This window comes from Micrasema longulum, unplaced genomic scaffold, assembly GCF_059751315.1.
Source record: "Micrasema longulum isolate JH-2025_06_02 unplaced genomic scaffold, ASM5975131v1 h1tg002933l, whole genome shotgun sequence".
Classification (NCBI taxonomy): domain Eukaryota; kingdom Metazoa; phylum Arthropoda; class Insecta; order Trichoptera; family Brachycentridae; genus Micrasema; species Micrasema longulum.
In genome coordinates this window covers 331-22,013 of record NW_028280051.1, presented here as the reverse complement: position 1 = coordinate 22,013, position 21,683 = coordinate 331, and the positions used below count along the sequence as shown (strand labels likewise).

Here is a 21,683-nt window from a genome sequence, read left to right as displayed (position 1 = left end):
AAATAAAGGTAGAAGTTAGTATTTAACAAGCCCTTTTAGGTCTCTTTAGATGTTAATATCTTTCAAAGATTCAATGAAAAAAATTCAGTGGTTTAAAAAAAATATTTATCATGATTTTTAACGTTTTTTTTTTATTCTTCTCATATGACGTCTCGAATCTCTTTCTTATCTTTTCGATCCGTTCTGCTGATTCGTCAGTTGACTTACTGTAAACCGGAAATCTTTTATAACTCTCTTATCATTGGTTGATTTAAAAGAAATAGTGACGTCATGCAATTTTTATAAATTTTTTCATACATTTTAGAGGAACTTCGCCCTGCAATTAAATGCCCAAATGTTTACGGCATGTAAGAAAACATATTTTTAATCCAATTTCCCGTAGCACTGAACTTCCTTATCAGCAATAAAAAAAAAATAAATAAAAAAAATTAAATTAAAAAAAAATGGTAATAAAAAGTGCACAAAAATAAATTTAAAAAATATACACAAAAAGTAATTTCGGCAAATATTAAAGAGAAGAGGACCTAGAATCGACCCCTGGGGAACTCCAGAAGGGGTGTATTTAAATAAAGAAACAAACCTATCCACTACCACGGCTTGTAGTCTTTTCTAACAATTACGATTGAAAATATTTCAGTGTTTTATATTAAGGTTCATAATGGATTCACTTTAAATGGAAATAATAAGTCATTATTGTAACACAATAAAAAAATATTTGTGAAATATTTGCTCATATTAACTTGGATAATTTTATGTGAAAAATAGCTACAGACACAAACAATCCCCTCTCTTGAATAATGAACTTTTTTGGTATAGGGACTCAAGCACTAACAGACTCCTCCATATCTCTCAATCTCTCTTAAAAAAATCGGGAAAATAATAAAACATTTTTTTATTAGTTTTAAAACATGTGCATTTTTAATCAAAAATTAATAAAACCATTATAATATAATATTTATACAAAATCAACTAAAAAAATCTATAAATATATATGTAGATTGTGCATTATTGAGGTACAACTTAAAAAGTAAAAGTATAAAAATAGATCATTTTTTTATTTTAAAATATTTAACACAATTGGATAAGGATTTAAATACATTTCAGAAAAAAATTGCTTTGCATCAATCAATAAATAGTGACGTACATAATTCTGTGAAGTAGAGTCAAAGCCGGACCATTTTCAAAATGTTGACAGCTGCCAGCTAGTGTCGTATCTGTGGTAATGAGTTGCACAGAAACAAATTTGAACTATGGAAATATGTGTATCTCTTTCTTACTTGAATGATTGCATGAGTATCATGATTCGTTATCTTTTCTTTTTTTAAATTGTTGGGAGCATTGAAATATTCTAGATATAGCCAATATAGGAATGACATGTCGATTCGTGGTGATAGTACAGATTTTTAAATAATATTCAAAGAACTAATCTATCTTATTACATCCCAAAAAGAAATGTATAACTAAATATATAAAATAAATCATTATACACAAAAAATATTAATATAGTAAATAATATTAATGTTGATTAATTCCAGTAAATTTAAAATCCATATTGGAATGTACTGAAAATATTAGAACATGCGTAATTTGGTTTATTTTATTAACACATTTACACAGTAAAAAAACTGTTTTTAGGTAAGTATGACATTTAATAGAATTTGAAATGTAGTACGCTGTGCCAAACAATACCTGGAAAAGTCATTACAACCGCATACGGAGTGCATAATGACACCCTAATGTGTTTTAAAAAATATTTTTTATAATTTTGATGGCGTGTTACCTGTTAAATATTTAAAAAAAAAAACTTAAGTTAGGAGGACATCACAGACGAATTTGTTGATTTTAAGATATTCCAATAATAGTTTGAGGATAGGAAGTTTAGGAGAGTGAAGAGGGGTTTGTATGATAGAAGTGATATTTATCTATAATCTTTCATAATTTGTCAAGACTTCCATAATACAAAATGTGGCAGTCATAACATATTTACTTACTGTCAAAATGAACAATCAAATAGATTTTTAAATAAATAATGTTGATATTGCAGTATTTAGTAAAAAAACATATGAAAAAGTACACAAAAGGAATGTACGACTCACCATTCATCAAGCAGAAGCTAATATCGAGACTCACGGAATCAGAAGAAATAAGACTGACAAAACTATTGACTGGAATACAGCTACGAGTCAAGAAGCCAACAGAACTCCTAGACATATGCGAGAATTAGCAGGTCCAACCTTAGCTAACAGTTCAATAGTAGTCACTTTGGACACAAAGACTACCACAACAAGCCCAAGTCATATTGTCGGCAATACCAGATGTAATACATGTCAACAATAGCAACCACTGCAGATAGAATACTGGAGGTATACAGCACACCAGAAGTTAACGTCGTATGAGCGAGTTCAAGCGGAACCAATACAAGCCCAGAGATCAGTTAATGGAGACCATGCAGGGATTATCAAAGACAAAGACAAATATCCAACAACACAGAGGCACAAACATGTTCACCACAATAGACCCCGTAAAAGCATGTCATCAAATACCAGTAGAAACAGAAGATGTACCAAAGAGAGCGATAATAACACCATTCAAATTGTATAAATTCACAGCGACGACATTCGGACTTTGCAATGCAGCTCAAATGTTACAACGATTAATGCATATGGGGACTTAGTTAGAAAAATTTGCGTAAATCTGAATTGTTTATTTTTTACTGTGACTACCTGTATTATTATATATTGTGAAAAACATGTTAAAAAATATTTCTTTACATTAACAACATTATGATTATTCCTAATATTTCCTTCCTTTCACTTCTTATAGCTTGCATTTTCCAGATTATAAACAAGAAACAGTCACGTAACCAAATTTTAGCCACCTTGCCTCATTAAAAACCTTCCAGATATTTAAAATGTATCAGAAAGAAAAGTTACCAATGGAATTCATTAAAAAGACACAAATGAATTATATTCTGTACATAAAACCTACAAAACACAAAATTCTGATTTTTCCTCGGTCTCTAATTTTTCAAAATGCGATTTCTTTAAATGATGTTTTTTAGGTTAGCAACTTTTTCCTGAACGGCGACGATATGTTATATTATAATATAATCATTGTTTATTTTGAATTTCACAATGCGAGTTTACACTATGAAATTATTACATGTGAATTTTTAACAATGGATACAAAAATATAATCATTAATTCAATTTGGTCCTATAAAATGATTTCATGTTTGAAACTTCTAGACAGTATTTTGTGCGGCAAGACTATTGAGTTCAGTACAATTACTTCTGGAGGGACTATCACACTTCCACCTAAAAACAAACAATAAAATGAACGATTACGTCATTTAAAAACAATAACAACCTTATTTATATATTTTTTTCTACATAGTAAAAAGAAAGCTGATGAATAAATAAATAACTTTTACAAAAACTTGATGAAATCATAAACTAGAAATGACTAATAAAAATTTTGTCAGTGTTATTTTATACTAAAAAATCTAATACAAATTATTTTATACACTCGCCTATTCAGAGACTTCACAAACTTGGCAAAGACTTAAACTCTATTGATATATGTATTTTGTTATTCAATATCAAAATTGAAAGAAGCGCTTTTAGTGGCCATTTAGCCATTTTGTGTTCTGTGTTGAAGTACCATTATTGTTTGAAATTTTTATAACATTTATTTACATAAAAATTTTTGTAGTGTAATTGATTTATTTTGTATATAGCTTGTCAGTTTAAGGGCGCTTTACACAGTTATTTGATGAATATTGATTTTAGTTTGACTTAACCGTTTATATAATATGTAAAACACTGTGGAACATACATAGACCACAAGAATTGAGGTATTTATTATCTTATATTTCGTATTAATTAAAGGTCTTATATCACAAGAGCATCATTATTTATTTATTCATATTTTTTCTATTACAAACTATAATTAATAATAAAAATAATGTAACCTCACTGGGGTTACCCGTGCCGAGGACACTAAACAATATACTTTTTAGATCTTACACTTGCAGATCAGTCTTCCACTCGGATTTTTAAAATGCAATAAATGTATTATCTTAAAAATAACTTATTTTATTAGGTTTGCAAGACGTAAATCCACTCAAAATATGTGTCTTGTTTACAAGACCCTTTAAGGTTAAAGTAAATAAAACATTTTATTAAAAAATCTTTTTGTTATCACATGTTATGGATTTATTAAAATGATTTAGAGAACAGTGGGTTTTAAGTTAGTTAATAATGTGCGAGTACCTGTCGGTGAAACAAGTAGGTGTACAATCATTGCCAGTGTTAGTACGCACATTTGAATATTTTGCTACACACACGTAAGCGAAGGTTAAAGATTTGAATAGACTGTGCCTTATTGTGTAACAATTTTAAAATGAAGTCTGATAGTCATTTAAAAATACAAAATAAATTGGAGATCTTGAGTGACTTGTATAAACCAGGGTAAATTGTACAATTTATTATATTCAAAATTGGAGAGGAACTTACATACGTCTTTTTTACAATTCACCCTGATTAAATAAAATTAAATCATACCTAAAATTGTGATAGACGGATTAAGCCGTCCATTCGAATTAAAGAGAGACAAATTATCCATCTTAGCAAATGGTTTATTTGGATCAGGATCTGACGGAGTCCCTTCAACTCGAGCCCATTCTCCGACCTCTGAATGTCTGCCCACTGCAATAAAAAGTTATCATTTATTTAAATAATATTTTGAATGTGTACAAATGTTTGTAATAGACAAGTAACGGATTGAACCTCCTAGAAATTTTATAAGATTAAATAATATTTGCAAACGAATGTAGAGAACCTCATTGAGATTTAAAAATTAAGGTCTTGCAACTATACATACATAAATATGAAACCAATTTATTTTTTAATTTTCAATGCAGTATTTTCAGATATAACAATAGTTATATTATCCTAATAGAGTCGCCCATACATATAAAAACCATTCTATGATTATTGACTACGAAGTTAGCTACAGATTACAGTAGTTAATGAATAAGTTAATGAATACAGAAGTTAATGAATAAAAAGCAGATAGCTGCTAGACTGCCGATATGTACGGAAAAATTGATCCATATTAGCTGCAGAAGGTGTATTCAGCAAGCAAATTGCCCTATTAATTGGTAAATTCTAACTCGCATTTGTACGGCTTCTGGGTGTTTAAAACAGTGCGTGAGATCTCACTCTAGTATAATTAATTATTGGGAACATACAAACTGATCTCTTTCAGTATGTAAAGTGGCATGGTTGCTCGGATTACAGAGGGGTAATTATTCTTATTTTGAAATAGAGAAATCTCTTAATCTGTCTTCATTGGAGAGACGTAGAACTGAGATAGACCTTATATGCATTTTCAAAAAACTTAATGCTTTAAATGATGTCCCATCTCTGTTGCAATCAATTTCTTTTCATGTTCCCAACCGTGTCACCAGAAGTCAAAATCTGCTATTTATAAAATCTTCTAAGAGCAACTTTGGTTTTTATGCCCCAATGTCCAGAATGTGTAGATTAGTCAATTCATCACACGACTTGGAATTTTTTGGGATAGATCTTCCGGCTTTTCGTAGATCTCTTCGCGACTAAACAGTGTGGGATAAAGTTGGATTGGCATGGTTTAGCTCAAAGTTTTTGGTCTTTCGTTTTTTTGAATATATTGTATACAATTATTGTTTTGCCCTTGTTTGTCTTTGCTAAATAGTTTTATGTTCTTTTTGTTCAGTTTCTTGCATTTATGTTTCTTCGTGTAACTGTTGTAATTGGCTTAGGCCGTATATATATAATAAATAAATACAACGGGCCGGGCCGTAGGTACTAGTGAAAAAAATTGACAAATGAAATATTGAAAAGTATATTAAAAATATTTACATATGGAATGCATGACCAAGGCGTGTTGCCGTATTGTGGCATTTGCTAAAACTATTGACTCTTTCAACCTTACTCCGGCCTCGATTACCACATCAGGGCCAATGGAAACATTAGGTCCTATCTGTAAAAAAAAATAACAATATTGTAAGTGTAACGCACAATGTTAAATAGCACTTTAAATTTATTTGACAAATTGTAGTCTGCATTACTTTACGAGCTTTAAATATAAGTTAGAAGTTAATGAATAAAAAGCAGATAGCTGCTAGACTGCCGATATGTACGGAAAAATTTATCCATATTATCTGCAGAAGCCGTATTCAGCAAGCGAATTGGCCTATTAATGGGTAAATTCTAACTTGCATTTGTACGGCTTCTGGGTGTTTAAAACAGTGCACGAGATCTCTCTCTAGTATAATTAATTATTGGGAACATACAAACTGATCTCTTTCAGTATATTTGGATTATATATACTTTCAGAAATCAGCTTATAGAAATGATTCCCAAGATAAATATGACGAGATTCGAGGGTGTTGTAATCCAGCACCCCTGCTAGAAACAAGAATGGATACAATTTACTAAAAGAATCCATTGTTCTTTTTTTGAAAGAAACAAAATTTGACATAATATGGTCTAAACTTTTTTTTTTTCAAAGTAAAAGTTGGCCAAATATTTTCTCGAGATTTCACCCACAAAAAACAACATGCTACAGAAATGTAAAATGTCACTGGATTTTCAAAATTAAGAAAAAAAATTAAACAATCTTTGAATTTAATTTGCTAATTTTTTTCTTTTAAATCAAGCAGTTTACTAGGCAATTTTCGAAAGCAGTATTATCGTCTCAAATGTCAGTTACTAACCACAGCTGTGGGATGCACTCTCGCAGTATGGTGAATGAGCACATCGGGCAAGACTGTGCAGGTCGATTCTCCTTCCCGCGAGGGAACCAGCCGCTCGGGAGTATTCTGCCTGAACAACTCAAGGTAGTGACGGTTGGCGTATATCGCAGAGCCTGCGGTCTTCAGTTGGGACCACCAACATGACACCTGGTAAACACGTCAGTAGAATCCTCATTTTAATCACAGTACGGCAAATGAGCAGATCAGATAGGGGAGTACAGGTTGATTCCACAATTGGAATGTTTTTGAAATGCAAACAGTTATGCAATTCAACAATGTTTTGAGTATGTCCAAATGCTTGCAGACTGGCTGAATTTTCTCCCTAGGGAGTTGTTCATATTTAAATTTGTGTTGTTTTCCCTCTCTGTTGCAACAAATTTAAGGTATGCAATAATTCACTTTCAAAATTTGAATAGAAAAGTTGCACAGAGAAGGATGGAAAGCATTCTCCTTTTTTCTCATCCGCCCCAAAGTGGAGCATGTGGACATCACCAGACGCCTCCAGGAAACCCTATCGCAAGCCAGTACTCTCGGCTCCTCCCACGTCAATCCCGCATCCCTTAGTTCCGCCGAATGAAACCGAAAGATCGTCATCGACACCCTCCTCTCAATACACTCATTATAGGAGACTGCTGTGTCCATTCTCGGACATCGATGTTAGTTATGAAATCAAACTATCTTATGCCCAATTTACTCTCAAAACTCAGAAGTTTGGTGTGCTGAGGTTTAGTAAAGTGCCGGACTCATAATGGAATGCATTATGCTTGAACTAACAATGAGAAATAGAAAGAGGAACGATTTGATCCACAATCAAAACAAAATGTGTGATGTGGTGGAAGGGATTGGTCGGTTGAAGTGGAAATGGGCAGGCCATATTGCTTGAATGTCTGATGATAGATGGACAAAACGTGTCCTCAAATGACTGAAGAATATGAGACCTCAAGGGCGCCCACCAATGAGATGATTAGATAATATTCTAAGTGTACCGGGAGACCATGGATAAGGATGGCGCAGAACCAGGAGGAATGGAGGAGACAAGAGGAGGTCTATGTCCTTCGGTGGACCAACATAGGCTGATTATGATGATGATTATTAATACAGATAGTTGTTAACTTATGACCATAGTCAGTTTCAATGAACAGGTCGTAAGTATAATAGATCTTGTCGTAAATTAGCTTATTCATTTATTGATCAATTTACGAAATTCTCGAAACCCTAGATTTCTAAATAATTATTCCTACCACAAGACATTATTCCCATATAACTTTACGGGAATAATGTTTTGTGGTTATGCCATCCTATTGCTACCTCCACACAAAAAGAAAAGCTCGACAAGTGTAGTATCCACAGACTTGTGTATGTGGCAGCTAATCCTGAGTGTTCATTGATTCACGCCGTATACAGTATATATATTTAGTCTATGGCTTCCTTTAATCTATGCACAAAATACCTACACTGCCCTGAACCGTGGCAAACGCTCACTAGTGTCCGCAAGGCAAGCCAAATGCCCGAACGCTTGCGCTTGTAAACGCTCGGCAAGCATATGGACTGACCTTCTGGTTTCTTTTTTATTATTTTTAAAATTTTCTATGTTTTTTTTGTAAATTAATAACCCGCTAAGCTCTATTTAGAGGCTTGTCAGCAGGTGCGATAGAGGGGATATGGAAGGAGGTAATGAAAAATACACCACAACACCCAGACCAATTGAGGAAAATATCTTTCTAGAATTTTTTTCTTGCAACTGGCGGGAATCGAACCCGCGACGCCAGTTTCACAGTTGGCCGTCTTGTCTTACCAACTGGGCCACGGCGCTTGTCTTGTTACTATCAGAGTATCACCATCGTCATTTATTATTTTTATTTATTTATGACAAAATGCAAGGTTTTTTAAACTTTACATATTACATTACATAACATATTTTATTTGTACGAAATATTTCCAATCAGCAAAAGTGCTGGTATGAGGGGATATTATATATAATAACACAATAGTTTTAATAAAAAGACGATAAAAAAAAATAATCACATATCACTCGAAAGAACTGTTTTATTTGGGTGTTTTTTAAGTACGTATATGTTTTGTATATATTTTAGGTCATTAGAAAGTGAATTGTAAAAATTTATTGCTGTATACACAAAACTGTTTATTTTCATATTGACATTTTGGAAGAGATTTAAAAGTGCTTGAACTAGGTCATGCGTTGAAGACTACTTGTATATAGTTTTAAATGCTACAGCTACATAATAGATCCGTTATCTAATTTCAATACGGGTGTTTTTAATATTTGAATGAAAATAACCTGCATTGAGTAGAGCCTGTTAGTTCCTGCAAGAGGAGCTAGTATTTCCTGCTCCCAAGCTATGTAACCGGCGTCTCGACCTGTTCCATTGCATCCACTAAAAAAAAACACATTTTCAAAAACAAGCAAATACCTTAAAGAAACATAAAACTACAACTCAATAATTATGAACTTTTTAATTACAATAAGCTTCCAGTAACAGAATGTTTTTCTTTTGTGCTTTTGTTTTTGAAAAGTTTTCTTTTTTTAAGAAAAGTATTTTTTGTTTTAAATATTCGATTTCTACAGTTTATTTATATATTTTTAAGCCGTCGAATGTACATATTTTTTTAAACAATTATTGAAAGCATAATTCAACATAGAAAAATTTTTTAATACCAAAAAATTTGTCTGATTTCTTTTCAAAAACCAAAATTTTAGTTTTTGCTTCTATCACTTTTATTTGATCTATTATCTTTAAATCATTACATTTTTTTTTACTTAAATACTTTATCTTAATATTCAAAATTTCAAGAGGCGGTTGAAAAAGAATTATATTTTAATTAATATAAAATGTTTAATATAAGTGTAAATATTAGTTTATATAGTGCAAGTAATTTAAACTAGCTCAAGAAATAAATTCACAAAAACTCAATACATAGATAAAAAAATACAATGTAACTATTTAAGATTTTTTACACATCCTATTCAAAATAATCTATGGTTAAAAGGGTTAATATTTCATTTGTCTCTTTAATTTGTGTGTACTTTATTTATCTATTGTGCTAATTCTTTCTATATCCAGATGAAATGAGGAATACAGTTTTGTTACCAGGAAAAAAACACTCATTAAATAAATTATATATTACAGAAATAGAATCTGAGACATCAGGCATGGTAAGTAAATCAAATGGTAAGCCATTAAGTCAAAAACACACAGAGTTGTATTCTTTTTTATTCGCCTTGATAGGGAGTTTTAAAACATTGTTGATAAAAATCTTACTTGTAAAACCCGTCTTGTTTCTTGTTAAAGACGCCGGCCATTGTTTGGAAGACGTCCAAGGAACAGATGTAGATGCCACAGTTGATGATGGTTGACACGTAACTATTGGGTTTCTCTACATAATGGTCCACGGAACATGTTGGCTTACTCACTACCATACAGCCATAGTTTAAAGACTGTAGTTTTGTTGCTTCCGTACTCATTATTGTAACCTAAATACATTAAAAGAACATGTTTAATAAATAAACATATTTAATAAGTTAAATAAAAATATTTTATGTTGTGGGAGAAACAGATGAAAAAAGAGGGAAGGGCGTTAGTTTAATAGGTATAGGGTGACCATTACAATGGAACATTGTATAATGGACTATATTGAAAGGTTTACATTTTCATAACCTCAGTGCATGTAAGGATTGCTTGTTAAAATTAATGTCATGTTGGTTTTATATTTTTGTGTAACAACTATAGTGAAGGTGTATAGTGGGTTTTGCATGTTGGTTTGATTGGTGTCCTGACAAAGAGACGGGTACATCTCAAAACCGGTAGACAAAGAAAAGTCGGCTAGTGGTTATATATAAATATTTAATAACATTTAGTTTAGGATAGGGAGATATGGAGACCTAAGGGGGAGGCCTATGTTCACCATTGGACAAGAGATGGCTGATGATAATTATGATGAGTTCATTCATAAATCATTTAAGATTTTAAATTGTTTACAAAACATTTAACCCTTAAACACTAACATACAAATGTGGTACGTCCAAATAATTGTTTTTCTTTCATGTTTATTTTGTAATATGTAAGTTAATTGATGAACATTTTTTTTTCTGTGAATATGATTATTGTTATAATTATATTTTTGCCTTATATTTAAAATATTTAATTAGTATATTGAAAACAAACACAACGATATTGTATTTTTTTAATGTCCCAGAGGTCTTAAAAAAAAACACACAAATGTCATTCGTACATCAGAAGTATTTTTACAAAATGACACGTCAGTAGTTAAGGGTTAAACACATTTTATTGGCCATCCTGAAAAGTAAATATTTATAACGATAGTTTACATAGCTGCCATCGATATAATTTGTTTATGTCTACTAGCATAAACACATTTGTATATCATGTGTATTAATGTTTACTGAGTGCTAATAAAATTGATATGAACTAATGTTATCTGAGCAAGAAGCTATTAATAGTGAACCTCGATGAGTTACATTGTGCATTAAATAGAAAGTAAAAATATTTGTTCTAAACATTATTCATTTATATGACATTTATGCGAGTATGGTATATTTCTTTTAAAATCGTTTTCTACAGTTCATTAATATATTTATGAGATAAGAATACAAATCAAGACATTTCAAAGGTTTGATCAACAATATCTTGAGTATATCGAAAATATTTTTAGACAAATACGAGATACTACCGGTTGGGAGTCTATCAAAATTGATTTGAATTGGGTTGTGGTCCCATGGCTAGTGTCTCGGACTCACGGATCAAAGGTCCGTGGTTCGAATCCTACTCTACCCCAACTTGATTCCTATTTTCTAATAGTTAGTTATTTACAACTTGTTGAAAATGGCCCTCAAAATTAAATATTTGCGCAAACTATAAGAACGCAAATATTTATTTTTTCTTTGAAAAAAAAAATTTGTATCCCAACCAAAATCAACAGAGGAAAGTATTGAAGAAAAACAGATGTTCTCGCTAAAAACTGGCATGATTACGTTCCAATTGTCAATTTAAATATTTCATTGGGTATCATTACTGATATTTGTATCATTGCCTATCCCCAGGCTCTACAGACATGGTAATCAGTATGAAGATAAGGCTGATATATTTGGTTCTGGACTTGATAGTTATAAAACAGTTTTGTTAATTTTTTAAAAACTAGACTTTCCTTTGAAATGTAATTTTTTTGGGAGAGGGTTTATTTGTGATTCGTGTCAAATTACATGAACTTTGTTTTTAAAAATTAGACTTTACAACTAAGCCTGAAAGTTTACAATTTTCATTTATATTTCATTAGCACCCAATACAAATTATTCAAAAAGGGATCAATATATATGGTAAAATATTGTTTTGAAAAAACGATTAGACTTTCGTATTTTTTTAAGCCGGATTTTAGCGTGTTTTGGTGAGTTTTTTTTCAGGTAATCGATGTGTCTCGATGGCTTTAATTTTAACTTTTTTTAAAACCCAAAAGCGCCATTGGAACGAATATCGTATTTTGTAAAAACGATTCTCAATTATTAGACTTTTCACTTCATTTGAAAATGTTTTTTGCTTTTCACATTTGTGTGTAATTTATTTAAAATATTTTTGGTTACTTATGTGAATATACTTGTTGCTATTGTTATAGTAATGCAATTATACTATTTTTAATATGTTCATGAATATGTGCAATTTATGCGGTTTATGTAAATGAATAAATATTAGGATAAGAATCAATGTCCACGTCAAAAAAATATTCCACATCTTTATCATCCATTATTTAAGTAATATAAAAACTCATCAGCATCAAACTCTTATCCGCACAATCGGTGGTGCATAGGGCACTGCATTGTTAAAGTAATTGCCGCGCATACCAACATCTATTACAGGAAGGTGAGATAATCAGTCTTACGCTTCAGGTGCTAGTTTAGGGACAGTAAAATAGACAAGGGCGCTTTAATAAGTGATTCTATGAAAATTAATTTAATATTAAATAGAAAAATTATGATTGAATAAAACAATTTAAACTTGCTTTGTTGTTCTGAATTGTTCTTGTTTTTCTTTTGTTTTTAATTGTTGTTCTTAAAAAAAGTTTACAGTGAAACCTCTATCTATCGTTCCTCAAATAATCGTTTTCCCGGATGTGTTGTTTATTTCTTCCAACTCCGAAATAATTTCATATAAAACATACAAAAATTGATTGCATAGATCGTTTCTCTATCCACCATTTACATTCATAGTTTGAATTACGATGCATATTTGACATATTTTTATATTTTGTGTATGTTCTAATGCGCAGAACGTTCGAAAGAGAAAGAGAGATATAATGACAAATAGAACATGTTAAGGTTTCTGAAGATGATTGGCTAAGACTTGATACAGACGAATTTCAACAATTTTGTTACATTTGACGACAATATCCCAACGTGTGGGATAGAAACTATCGAAAGCTCGTGGGATGCAAGGTTGAAGGAGACAGCTGAAGAGGTCGATATTGATGAAGAGGAGCCGCCGCCTGTGCCTTCATTTTCAAAAGCATGCACTATCTTCGAAAGATTAAAAACATTCTACTACTCACATTCAGTAACTGATACCGAAAAAAATATTATTTGCAAAGAAAATATAATGTTGACTTACAGGAATAAAACAGTAAAAAACAAACGTCGATGAAAGATTATTTCCAATGCAATAAACTTTAATATTTTTGTTCTGCTTTCTAATTTTATTAAAATACATTTATTTACACCTGAAACTTGTATCTTTTTTAGAATTTTAACCTGCCAATGGTAATGCAGATTTCCAGGGCGGTATCTTTACTTGATCTTATCTCCTTGTGTATTGACCTCTTATTCCCGCATTCATTGTTTTCCCGCATTCATAGTTTATTTCAATACGTCCCTTTAAAAACAATACATAGAGGTTTCACTGTATATAACTTTAGTCCCGAATTGAGTTGTAATAACTCCTGGGAATGTAATTCATATGTATTATACATTGAATTATATAATTTATAAGTAAAAGAATTTTAAAAAAAGATTCATAAACAAAAACTGTTCACCGCATTCCTAAAGAATGATATTACAATAGAGATAAATTGTTTGAATTTGTTTCATTAAAATACATTTTTAAAATTATTGAATCTTTGAATATTGAATGTATTGCATACTTTTTTTCATCATTTTAATTTTTAAAAAACATTTATGTTTTAATATTAGCGCTCATTGAAGTTTTTGATATCTATCGTATTCTTCCAGTAACCTTAAAAAAACGTATACTCACACACAAGCCATGCCTTTGTGTGATTTTTGTTTATTAATGTGATAATGTAATTTGTATAAATATGAAGCATTTATTGTAAATAGCAAAAAAGAAATGTGAAATGGTCTCTCAATTCATTTTACGCAGCGTGCTAAATAAGCGGTAAAATTTATTCTAGATATTTACATGCAAATGTTTGTGTTACACTGTAACCACGAACGAGATATCTCGCTTGTGGCACCTAAAAGGTTAAATAATTTGTTCAGAAATAATATAATTTAGGTCGTAAAAATTAATGTGAGGGGACTGTTTTCAGAAGAATTGTACTGCGAGCAAAGCTTACCAGGGCATCGGAACCTTTTTCGACGTGGAAATCGTACAGTTCTTGCAAAGGGAATTCGGCACAGACGTCTCCGTTCAAGACGAAGAACGCAGCCGGATTACCGGCCCGGATTTGGTCCCGAAAATGGTACATTCCGCCAGCCGTTCCGAGCGCCGTGAACTCTTGAAGATATCTGTGGAATTTATTTTATAATTTATTTATTAAAAAAAAACGATATTTTGTAATAATTTATGAAGCAAATATTTCATTCTTTTTAATATTATATACATATTTTTTCATTTCTTATCTTTTACATTTGTTATATTTAACTACTACTACTACTACCATTTCTCTGTAGGGGTAGGCAGAGAGAATGGACCGCAACACACGTCTATCCTGGCTTACATTCCTAGCTTCTTTCACATTCATACATCTTGTCATACATGCCCTTCGGTTCTGTTTGCTTTTGACATGACCAGACTTAAAATTTTGGTTTATAATTTAAATTATTGTCTTAAGTGTAAACATTTTTTTTGGTGTGTAGATGAGTGTCCTACACTAATCTACAAAGAGACTGTCAATATTTCTGTACATACTGTTTGATTTCCCAATAAAATAAAATTAAATATTTATCATAAGAGTATTTAATAAAAAAAATATTTTTTAAGTTTTTGAATGCATTAACATATTTTTAAACAATCAAATTTCTTACTAAAATGTTTACTTAGAAGTAATAGCAAAATGATTTCATTTTATAGAAAAACTTCTCGATGCAATATCTCAGATGAATGTGTGGTAAAATGATGTATGATAGGTGCACAAATGTCAAGATCCGTGGATTATGTAAGGCTGAGACGAGCATTATCAACAAAATCAAGAAAGGAGTGTTGGGTTGGTTTGGACATGTAGAGCAAATGGACAGCGAAAGAATGGCTAAAAGGATTTACGATTCAAATGTTGATAGATGCAAAAAACGAGGAAGACCGAGGAAAACATGGCACAACCAAATTCAACAAATACTTGAAAATGGACATATCAAAATAATAATAATCAGCGTGCATGCATAAGGAAATGTATGAATGTAGAGGAAGCGAGGTCTGTGTGCAAAGGCAGACTGATAGGGCATTCTACCTCTCTGCCTACCCCTACTGAGAAATGGCATGATGGTTTGTGTGTTCTCAAAAATGTTCTTAAATGTTTGAGAAGAATTTCACAGCTTTCATAGGACATCACAAGTAAGAAAAAGAGGATTTAAAGAAACAGTAATAATAAAAAATCAGAAGCATCCAAATAATTTTTTGGAAAATTTAACTGAAAATCCGGGATATAACTATTGTGATCTCATGAAGAAAGAACCCGAAGTCCCAATGTGAGAGGTTAGTATTTTTACCATTTCACGACAGGGTTCACAATTTTTTTATTTATTTTAATAATGTTGTACATACATTTATTAGGGGGCAGAGACAGTTTACAGTGATGCAATCAGGTATGACACATGCCTGTGAAGTTGCCTTGACTCGCAAGAAAATCTACGTTAAGTCGAGACACTTTTAATTTCATAAATATACATACACACATATTCATCTATTTTATAAATACATTTTTAAGTTTATACATAGCATACTACATATCATTAATATACTAAATAACATATTACCTATTATATTCATTACAAAAATCGTGTGTCTCAATGCATCCAAACCGTCAATAACTGGATGTCATCAAACAGACTCATCTAAAACTGAGCTTTTATTGACAGCGATAACACCTTTTAGACTGATCTCCAATTTCAATCACAGGTTGTGATCTTACCCCTGGTATAAATGTTAAACTACTGGGAGTTCATTTAGATTCAGATCTTTCTCTTCATTCTCAAGTCAATAAAACGGTAAGTACTGGTTTCTTCATCACCGACAAAAAAATCCGCACGGAGAAATATTCATATAGACGCAACTAAAGCTCTTGTGAATGCTTATATCATTTCGCGTCTAGATTACTGTGATGAAAAATACACAAATCTACCAAAATACCAAACTGAAAAACTTCGATCTGTTTTACCCAATAACCCAGAAAAACTCTTGGCGCAAATCAAAGAAATTTAGAAACAAACCTTATAATTGTGTGATATTCATTTTGGATATCTGTCAAAAACTGCTGCATGGATGCTGAGGGGTACGACCCGATAATTAGAATCTCTTTACATTTTTCCAACTTCACGCAAGCTTCTACGTGGTGCTGGATGAGTGGCAGACCAGCTACGGGAAACAGAGGCTTAGGAACGTCTAATGACAAGGGCCTAAACCGGGTCCCTAAAAGAAAAATGTTACTACGATAAAGTTTACAAACAATTGGATCATAGTAAATATTAACTGTAGTATATATTATAAGAAACCTTTTTCTGGCCCTCCGATTAATATCACTGCTTTTAACATTTTTTTTATTTAAAGATAAGACACGTATGAATAATGCACGTCAAGTTTGTTTACATCTTTTATCAATCCGACTTTTATGACGTTTGCAACAGTTTGCATTATCATGACATCATGACTAGTGACATCTATCGATCAAATATAAACTTCTCAGTCTGTCAAAATACTTACCACAGTAGCTACTTCATTTTTTTTCGCTCTCTAGTAACACTACTGGACAACGGCTAACGAGTGGAGAAACATTTTTTTGCCTAAAAAAGAAAAAGAAGATATCGTTTGTTTCTTGTTTTTAATCTGTAGTCTGTGGTTGTTTCGTTAGTCGGATTGCGTCTTCTTTGCCGCCGTAATTATATTTGATAATAAAACGTATAAAAGGGCCTTGAGGGTTCTTTTAAACTAGTGTTTAAGATAATATTGTAAAAAAGTGAGTTATAAATGCGACCAATTTCAACGAATCGCCCCTTTTACATTAAATATTCTGTTTGACATTTTGACGCGATTGATCGGTTCATGTTTTTTTGTTTTATTTTTGCAGCTTATAAATTATGTAGTGGTTTTGTTTTATACAGTCATGTACAGTGTTTTTGTTGAGCATTTGTTCTTCACAACTATGTTTTGTTGATATTATTTTGTCAAATAAGCGGTATCGTCCGATCGAATGTGAAACGTCAAAATATAATGTAAACACGTTTTCTTGATTCACATCGCGCTTAATTTAATTATTCCTTTTTTGTAAGTTCAGTGTTTTTTGTGGCAGTCAATATGATAAACTATTCTTTCTGTTATAAGTGTTTAACTCGCAAACCGTGAAATTAACAACTCTAGAAAAGAGGTTATATTTATACGTTTTCCTTTGCAGGCAATATGTTCCAGAATAATTCGTTGAGCAATACTTCCTTCGGCTCGACAGTAGCTAAGGCTAATGTGAACCCGAATAAAGATTTTGAAGTCACGGCACCTCCCGAAGATTCCATATCAGCTTTAGCATTTTCTCCGCCGAGCATACAACAAAATTTTCTCATTGCTGGCAGCTGGGACAATCAGGTACTTATTCAAAATAATATCTTAGTCTATTGTTTTTATGACATTAAAGTGTAATTTTACGAGTAGGTACCCACGTTTTTCAAAAATTGAAAAAGGAACTCCATGAAAAAAGTCTCACAGACTCTGCGCAGCAATCGCCAGGCAAAATGTTGCCATGTAAAAAGATATCATTTTTTCGTAAATGGTCTGGGCTCCGATTACAATGGAAAGTTAACCGAGTTATATTCGACTGTCTATAAAGAAAAACCAATATTTGTGTATGAAAATGAGTATATTTACATGAACATTTAAATTATCTATCTATTCCTATAATTGAACAGTTCAGAAGAAAAAATTGTATGCATATTCTGCTTTTCATACAGGAAGCTTAATTTTATTTCGTAGATAAAATTGAAGCTAAATGTTAACTTCCCAGTATAATCAGGGCCCTGTTTCCCTCCTTTTTTTTCCCTCCTTGACTATTCTAGAAATGGTTTTATTAGAAACACCCGTAATAAATTAATATATCCTTAGCATTTTTTGTAATGGCATTTGTCGGACTCCTCATTTGCCTATCATGCAAGAGGTCTCGGGTTTCAATTCCCAACATGGTCGACATGAAATATTTATTTTAAAGGGTGTTTTTACACTAGAATATTTCATAGTCCCTGGACTGGCACCTGAAACGTAAGATTGATTATCTAACCTTCATGTAACAAAAATGATCAAGATACGCTGCGATTTACCAATGCAGTGCTCTGTGCACCATTAGGTGTGGTGATGATGACTGATACTACAGAAAGAGTGGGATGGCAAAAATGGCGGAGGGCGGGTGCTGTGGCGATACAAGAAGTTGATAGGTGAGCCCCCGGAATACTAAATTGGAGACTACAAAAATAAAAGGAAATAGGGAGACCGCAGAAGAGATGGAAACAGAGTGCCCAGGACAGAATATCATGTTAAAATTCGGAAGGCGGCCTCCGTGGTGTAGTGGTCAAGACGCTTGACTCACACACGGAAGGTTCCGGGTTCGATTCCCGGTAAGAACACAAAAATTAAAATGTGATTTTTCTCAAGCCTGGGTGCTCTGTGATGTAATTCACCACTATAATTAGGCCTCCTGGCCTGTTGTGGTGCAAAAAAAAAAAAAAAAATGTAAAAAAGAGCATAGAAATGGGCTTATTTTATTTATTATATATACGGCCTAAGCCAAGTACAACAGTTACATGAAGAAACATAAATACAAGAAACTGAACATAAAGTTATGTAGCAAAGACAAACAAGGGCAAAATAATAATTGGTATACAATATATTCATAAAAACGAAAGACATAAGACTTCGAGCTAAACCATGCCAATCCAACTTCATCCCATACTGTTTAGTCGCGTAGAGATCTACGAAAAGCCGTAAGATCTATCCCTAGAGAATTTAAAGTACCTAATCATCTAAAATTAATTCAGGTTAACTAAGTAAATACATCCTTTTAAATAAGTATTTCATATCAACCATCTCGGGAATCAAACCCAAGACCTCTTGCATGGTAGGCAAACGCGCTGACCAATACACCACGAGACGGACTTATATATTATTTTTATATATGGGTATTATTGTATTTTTTTGCAATTTTCATTAATATATTACCTGACTCACTAGGTAAGCCTGTATTGATCTATCGATTCTTGCATTTCTATGAATATTTTAATCTCATTGTAGGTGCGATGTTGGGATGTAGAGATGACCGGTAAAACCAATCCAAAATCTATGCAAACCATGGGGGGACCCGTTCTAGATGTTTGTTGGCATGATGTAAGTTTACTTTTATTGAAATAAATCCAGAGATAATATTCACTCTTTTCTTTGCATTCTCACCGAGAATTGAACCTGGAACCTTCCGCGCTAGAGTGCCTTAACCACAACACGATGGAAGCACTATGACAAAAAATATATTACAATCCAAATTCGTTGTAACAGAGGGAAACATTTTTGAAAAGGGAATATAGAAGTCTAGGCATTTAGAGGGCTTATGACCTGTGATTGGCTTCTTTAAGTGGCCACTTTACACACTAACATTTACCATTCTGGCTGTTTAAACATCCACATTTCCTCAACTCTTCAAATATGTTGAATTAACTGGTCTGACTGACGTTACCACGCCCCGTGGTCTCTTTATCGGCCGCTTTCCTTTTTTCTTTATGTCCCCACGGTAGGAACAAAATGTACATCAGGGTGTTGCTCTTATGTGGACGGTTGTCTTATGTACAATACTATTGATCTTGCAGAATATAATGTAGTGTATCCAATAGAAAACGCTGAGTTGCTTTTTGCCGTTGTTGCTCTATATTTTAGGCGAAATCATTAAGCATGTGTATGTGTCATCGATCAATGGACTATGACCCCCACAGTACTCCCTTCTCTTGCAATAAAAAAATAAAATCTTAAAATTTATTTATTTATATACATATACAGTTTATATACATATAAGGGCGGGCATATTGCCTTAAGGCAATTTCTTCCTACCTACTCAAACCGTTCAGTTTGAGAAAATTACAAGTACATGGGCATATTGAATCTTACAATTTTAAGAGATAGAAAATTAGAGAAATATTATAAAGTCCTTAACTATAAAAAATTAACAATGTATAATTACAAGGAAATATTTTGAAAATATAATTTGAATTATAGTATGTGTTCATGATATTTAGGATGGGACCAAAGTGTTTGTGGCTTCAGGAGACAAGCAAGTCAAATGCTGGGATCTTGCTACAAATCAAACTGTGCAGGTTAGTTTTTTTTTTTTCATATTTGTTTATTATGCATAAATTATTGCGTTTAACATACAAAACGTGAGTTGTAACAGGTGTGAATGACATACAATAAATATTGTTTGTCTTTAAATGAAATTTTCTAAAAAAAGTATAATAAAGAGGCCCAATGAATATAACGCCATAATGTGAATTTTGCAGGAGAGTTTAAAGGTTTTTCAAAATGAAAATATGGATTATCTAAACCTTGACTTGACTTGAAACTTAAATCTCAACCACAATAGGGAAATATCACATACTACGAATACTGATAAAAATATATTAAATGGAATTAGAATAATTAATTGTATTTTCTAAATCAATATGGATATTGTGGAGAAATGTTTTCATATGTAAATTTAAAAATATTATGTCACTAGTAAAATGCGACACAACAAATTTGGATGGTCAGGAACAAATAAAAATTAATTGTAACGTATTAAGGGTGTGGCTAATGAATAACTGCATTCGGACTTTCATTGGAATGAATTTACTTATCGAATGTATTCAATTATGTTCATTCTAATGAATCAGCTCTGGTATAAAGTATTAGAAATATTTCCCTGTAGGTTGCTGCACATGACGCCCCTGTTAAGACGTGCCACTGGATGAAAGCCTCTAACTATTCGTGTTTAATGACTGGCTCCTGGGACAAAACATTGAAGGTGCGTAATTAAGTTTTTTTTATTTTAAAATTCACAATTTCTTCTGCTTAAGTAACACGCATACATTTCTACTTGCCTGCATTCCATACGATAAAACTGAATTTTCATTTTAAAACTATTTTTTTTCAATGTGAATTCTGTTTACAGAAACAAAAAGCGCTCGCAAATAGCTATTTTATCATAATGTTTTTAATTGTTTTATACATGAACGCTATTGTCATAAGGTTCTGTTTGTGCGCAATCACATGAGAAAAGTGGGGGTGCGTGCGTTGGTGGATGTAATGATTGTTACGCGCAGAAAGCCCGTTTATCTCCCTGACAATGTCTCGGAACATTGTTTTGTCTTACAAATTGCTGTTTTCAATGCTGCGACAATGGTCGAGTCC

At 32.1% G+C, this 21,683-nt stretch overlaps 2 protein-coding genes across 3 annotated transcripts; one reads left to right on the top strand and one right to left on the bottom strand.

Moving 5' to 3' along the window:
- Positions 1-1,966: 1,966 nt before the first annotated feature.
- Gmppa (GDP-mannose pyrophosphorylase A) lies at positions 1,967-16,909 on the bottom strand. The gene is made up of 9 exons (XM_088241531.1): positions 16,772-16,909; positions 16,490-16,688; positions 14,401-14,572; positions 10,083-10,294; positions 9,101-9,197; positions 6,763-6,948; positions 5,906-6,026; positions 4,565-4,708; positions 1,967-3,316 (listed from the first exon to the last, which is right to left on the bottom strand). The coding sequence occupies exons 1-9, from the start codon at positions 16,809-16,811 to the stop codon at positions 3,216-3,218; spliced, it is 1,272 nt and encodes a 423-aa protein (XP_088097657.1). The 5' UTR covers positions 16,812-16,909; the 3' UTR covers positions 1,967-3,215.
- A 54-nt stretch (positions 16,910-16,963) lies between these two features.
- On the top strand, positions 16,964-21,324 carry LOC148271318 (protein Rae1-like). Of its 2 annotated transcripts, none has more exons than XM_088241534.1 (5): positions 16,964-17,232; positions 17,668-17,852; positions 19,545-19,637; positions 20,534-20,611; positions 21,202-21,324. In XM_088241534.1, exons 2-5 carry the CDS (start codon positions 17,673-17,675, stop codon positions 21,307-21,309), a joined length of 459 nt encoding a protein of 152 aa, XP_088097660.1. In that variant the 5' UTR covers positions 16,964-17,232; positions 17,668-17,672; the 3' UTR covers positions 21,310-21,324. The 2 variants fall into 2 exon arrangements, with proteins under 2 accessions (XP_088097660.1, XP_088097661.1); XM_088241535.1 differs by having other exon boundaries at positions 17,133-17,151.
- The last annotated feature ends 359 nt before the right edge of the window (positions 21,325-21,683 follow it).

Coding starts and splice junctions, on each gene's coding strand:
- Gmppa (XM_088241531.1), bottom strand. CDS start 16,811: ATGTTAAAAGCAGTGATATTAATCGGAGGGCCAGAAAAAG. Junction 16,689..16,771: donor AATCGGAGGGCCAGAAAAAG/GTTTCTTATAAT, acceptor TTTTTCTTTTAG/GGACCCGGTTTAGGCCCTTG. Junction 14,573..16,489: donor GAATATCACACAATTATAAG/GTTTGTTTCTAA, acceptor TAAATTCCACAG/ATATCTTCAAGAGTTCACGG.
- LOC148271318 (XM_088241534.1), top strand. CDS start 17,673: ATGTTCCAGAATAATTCGTTGAGCAATACTTCCTTCGGCTCGACAGTA. Junction 17,853..19,544: donor CTGGCAGCTGGGACAATCAG/GTACTTATTCAA, acceptor ATCTCATTGTAG/GTGCGATGTTGGGATGTAGA. Junction 20,612..21,201: donor CTACAAATCAAACTGTGCAG/GTTAGTTTTTTT, acceptor ATTTCCCTGTAG/GTTGCTGCACATGACGCCCC.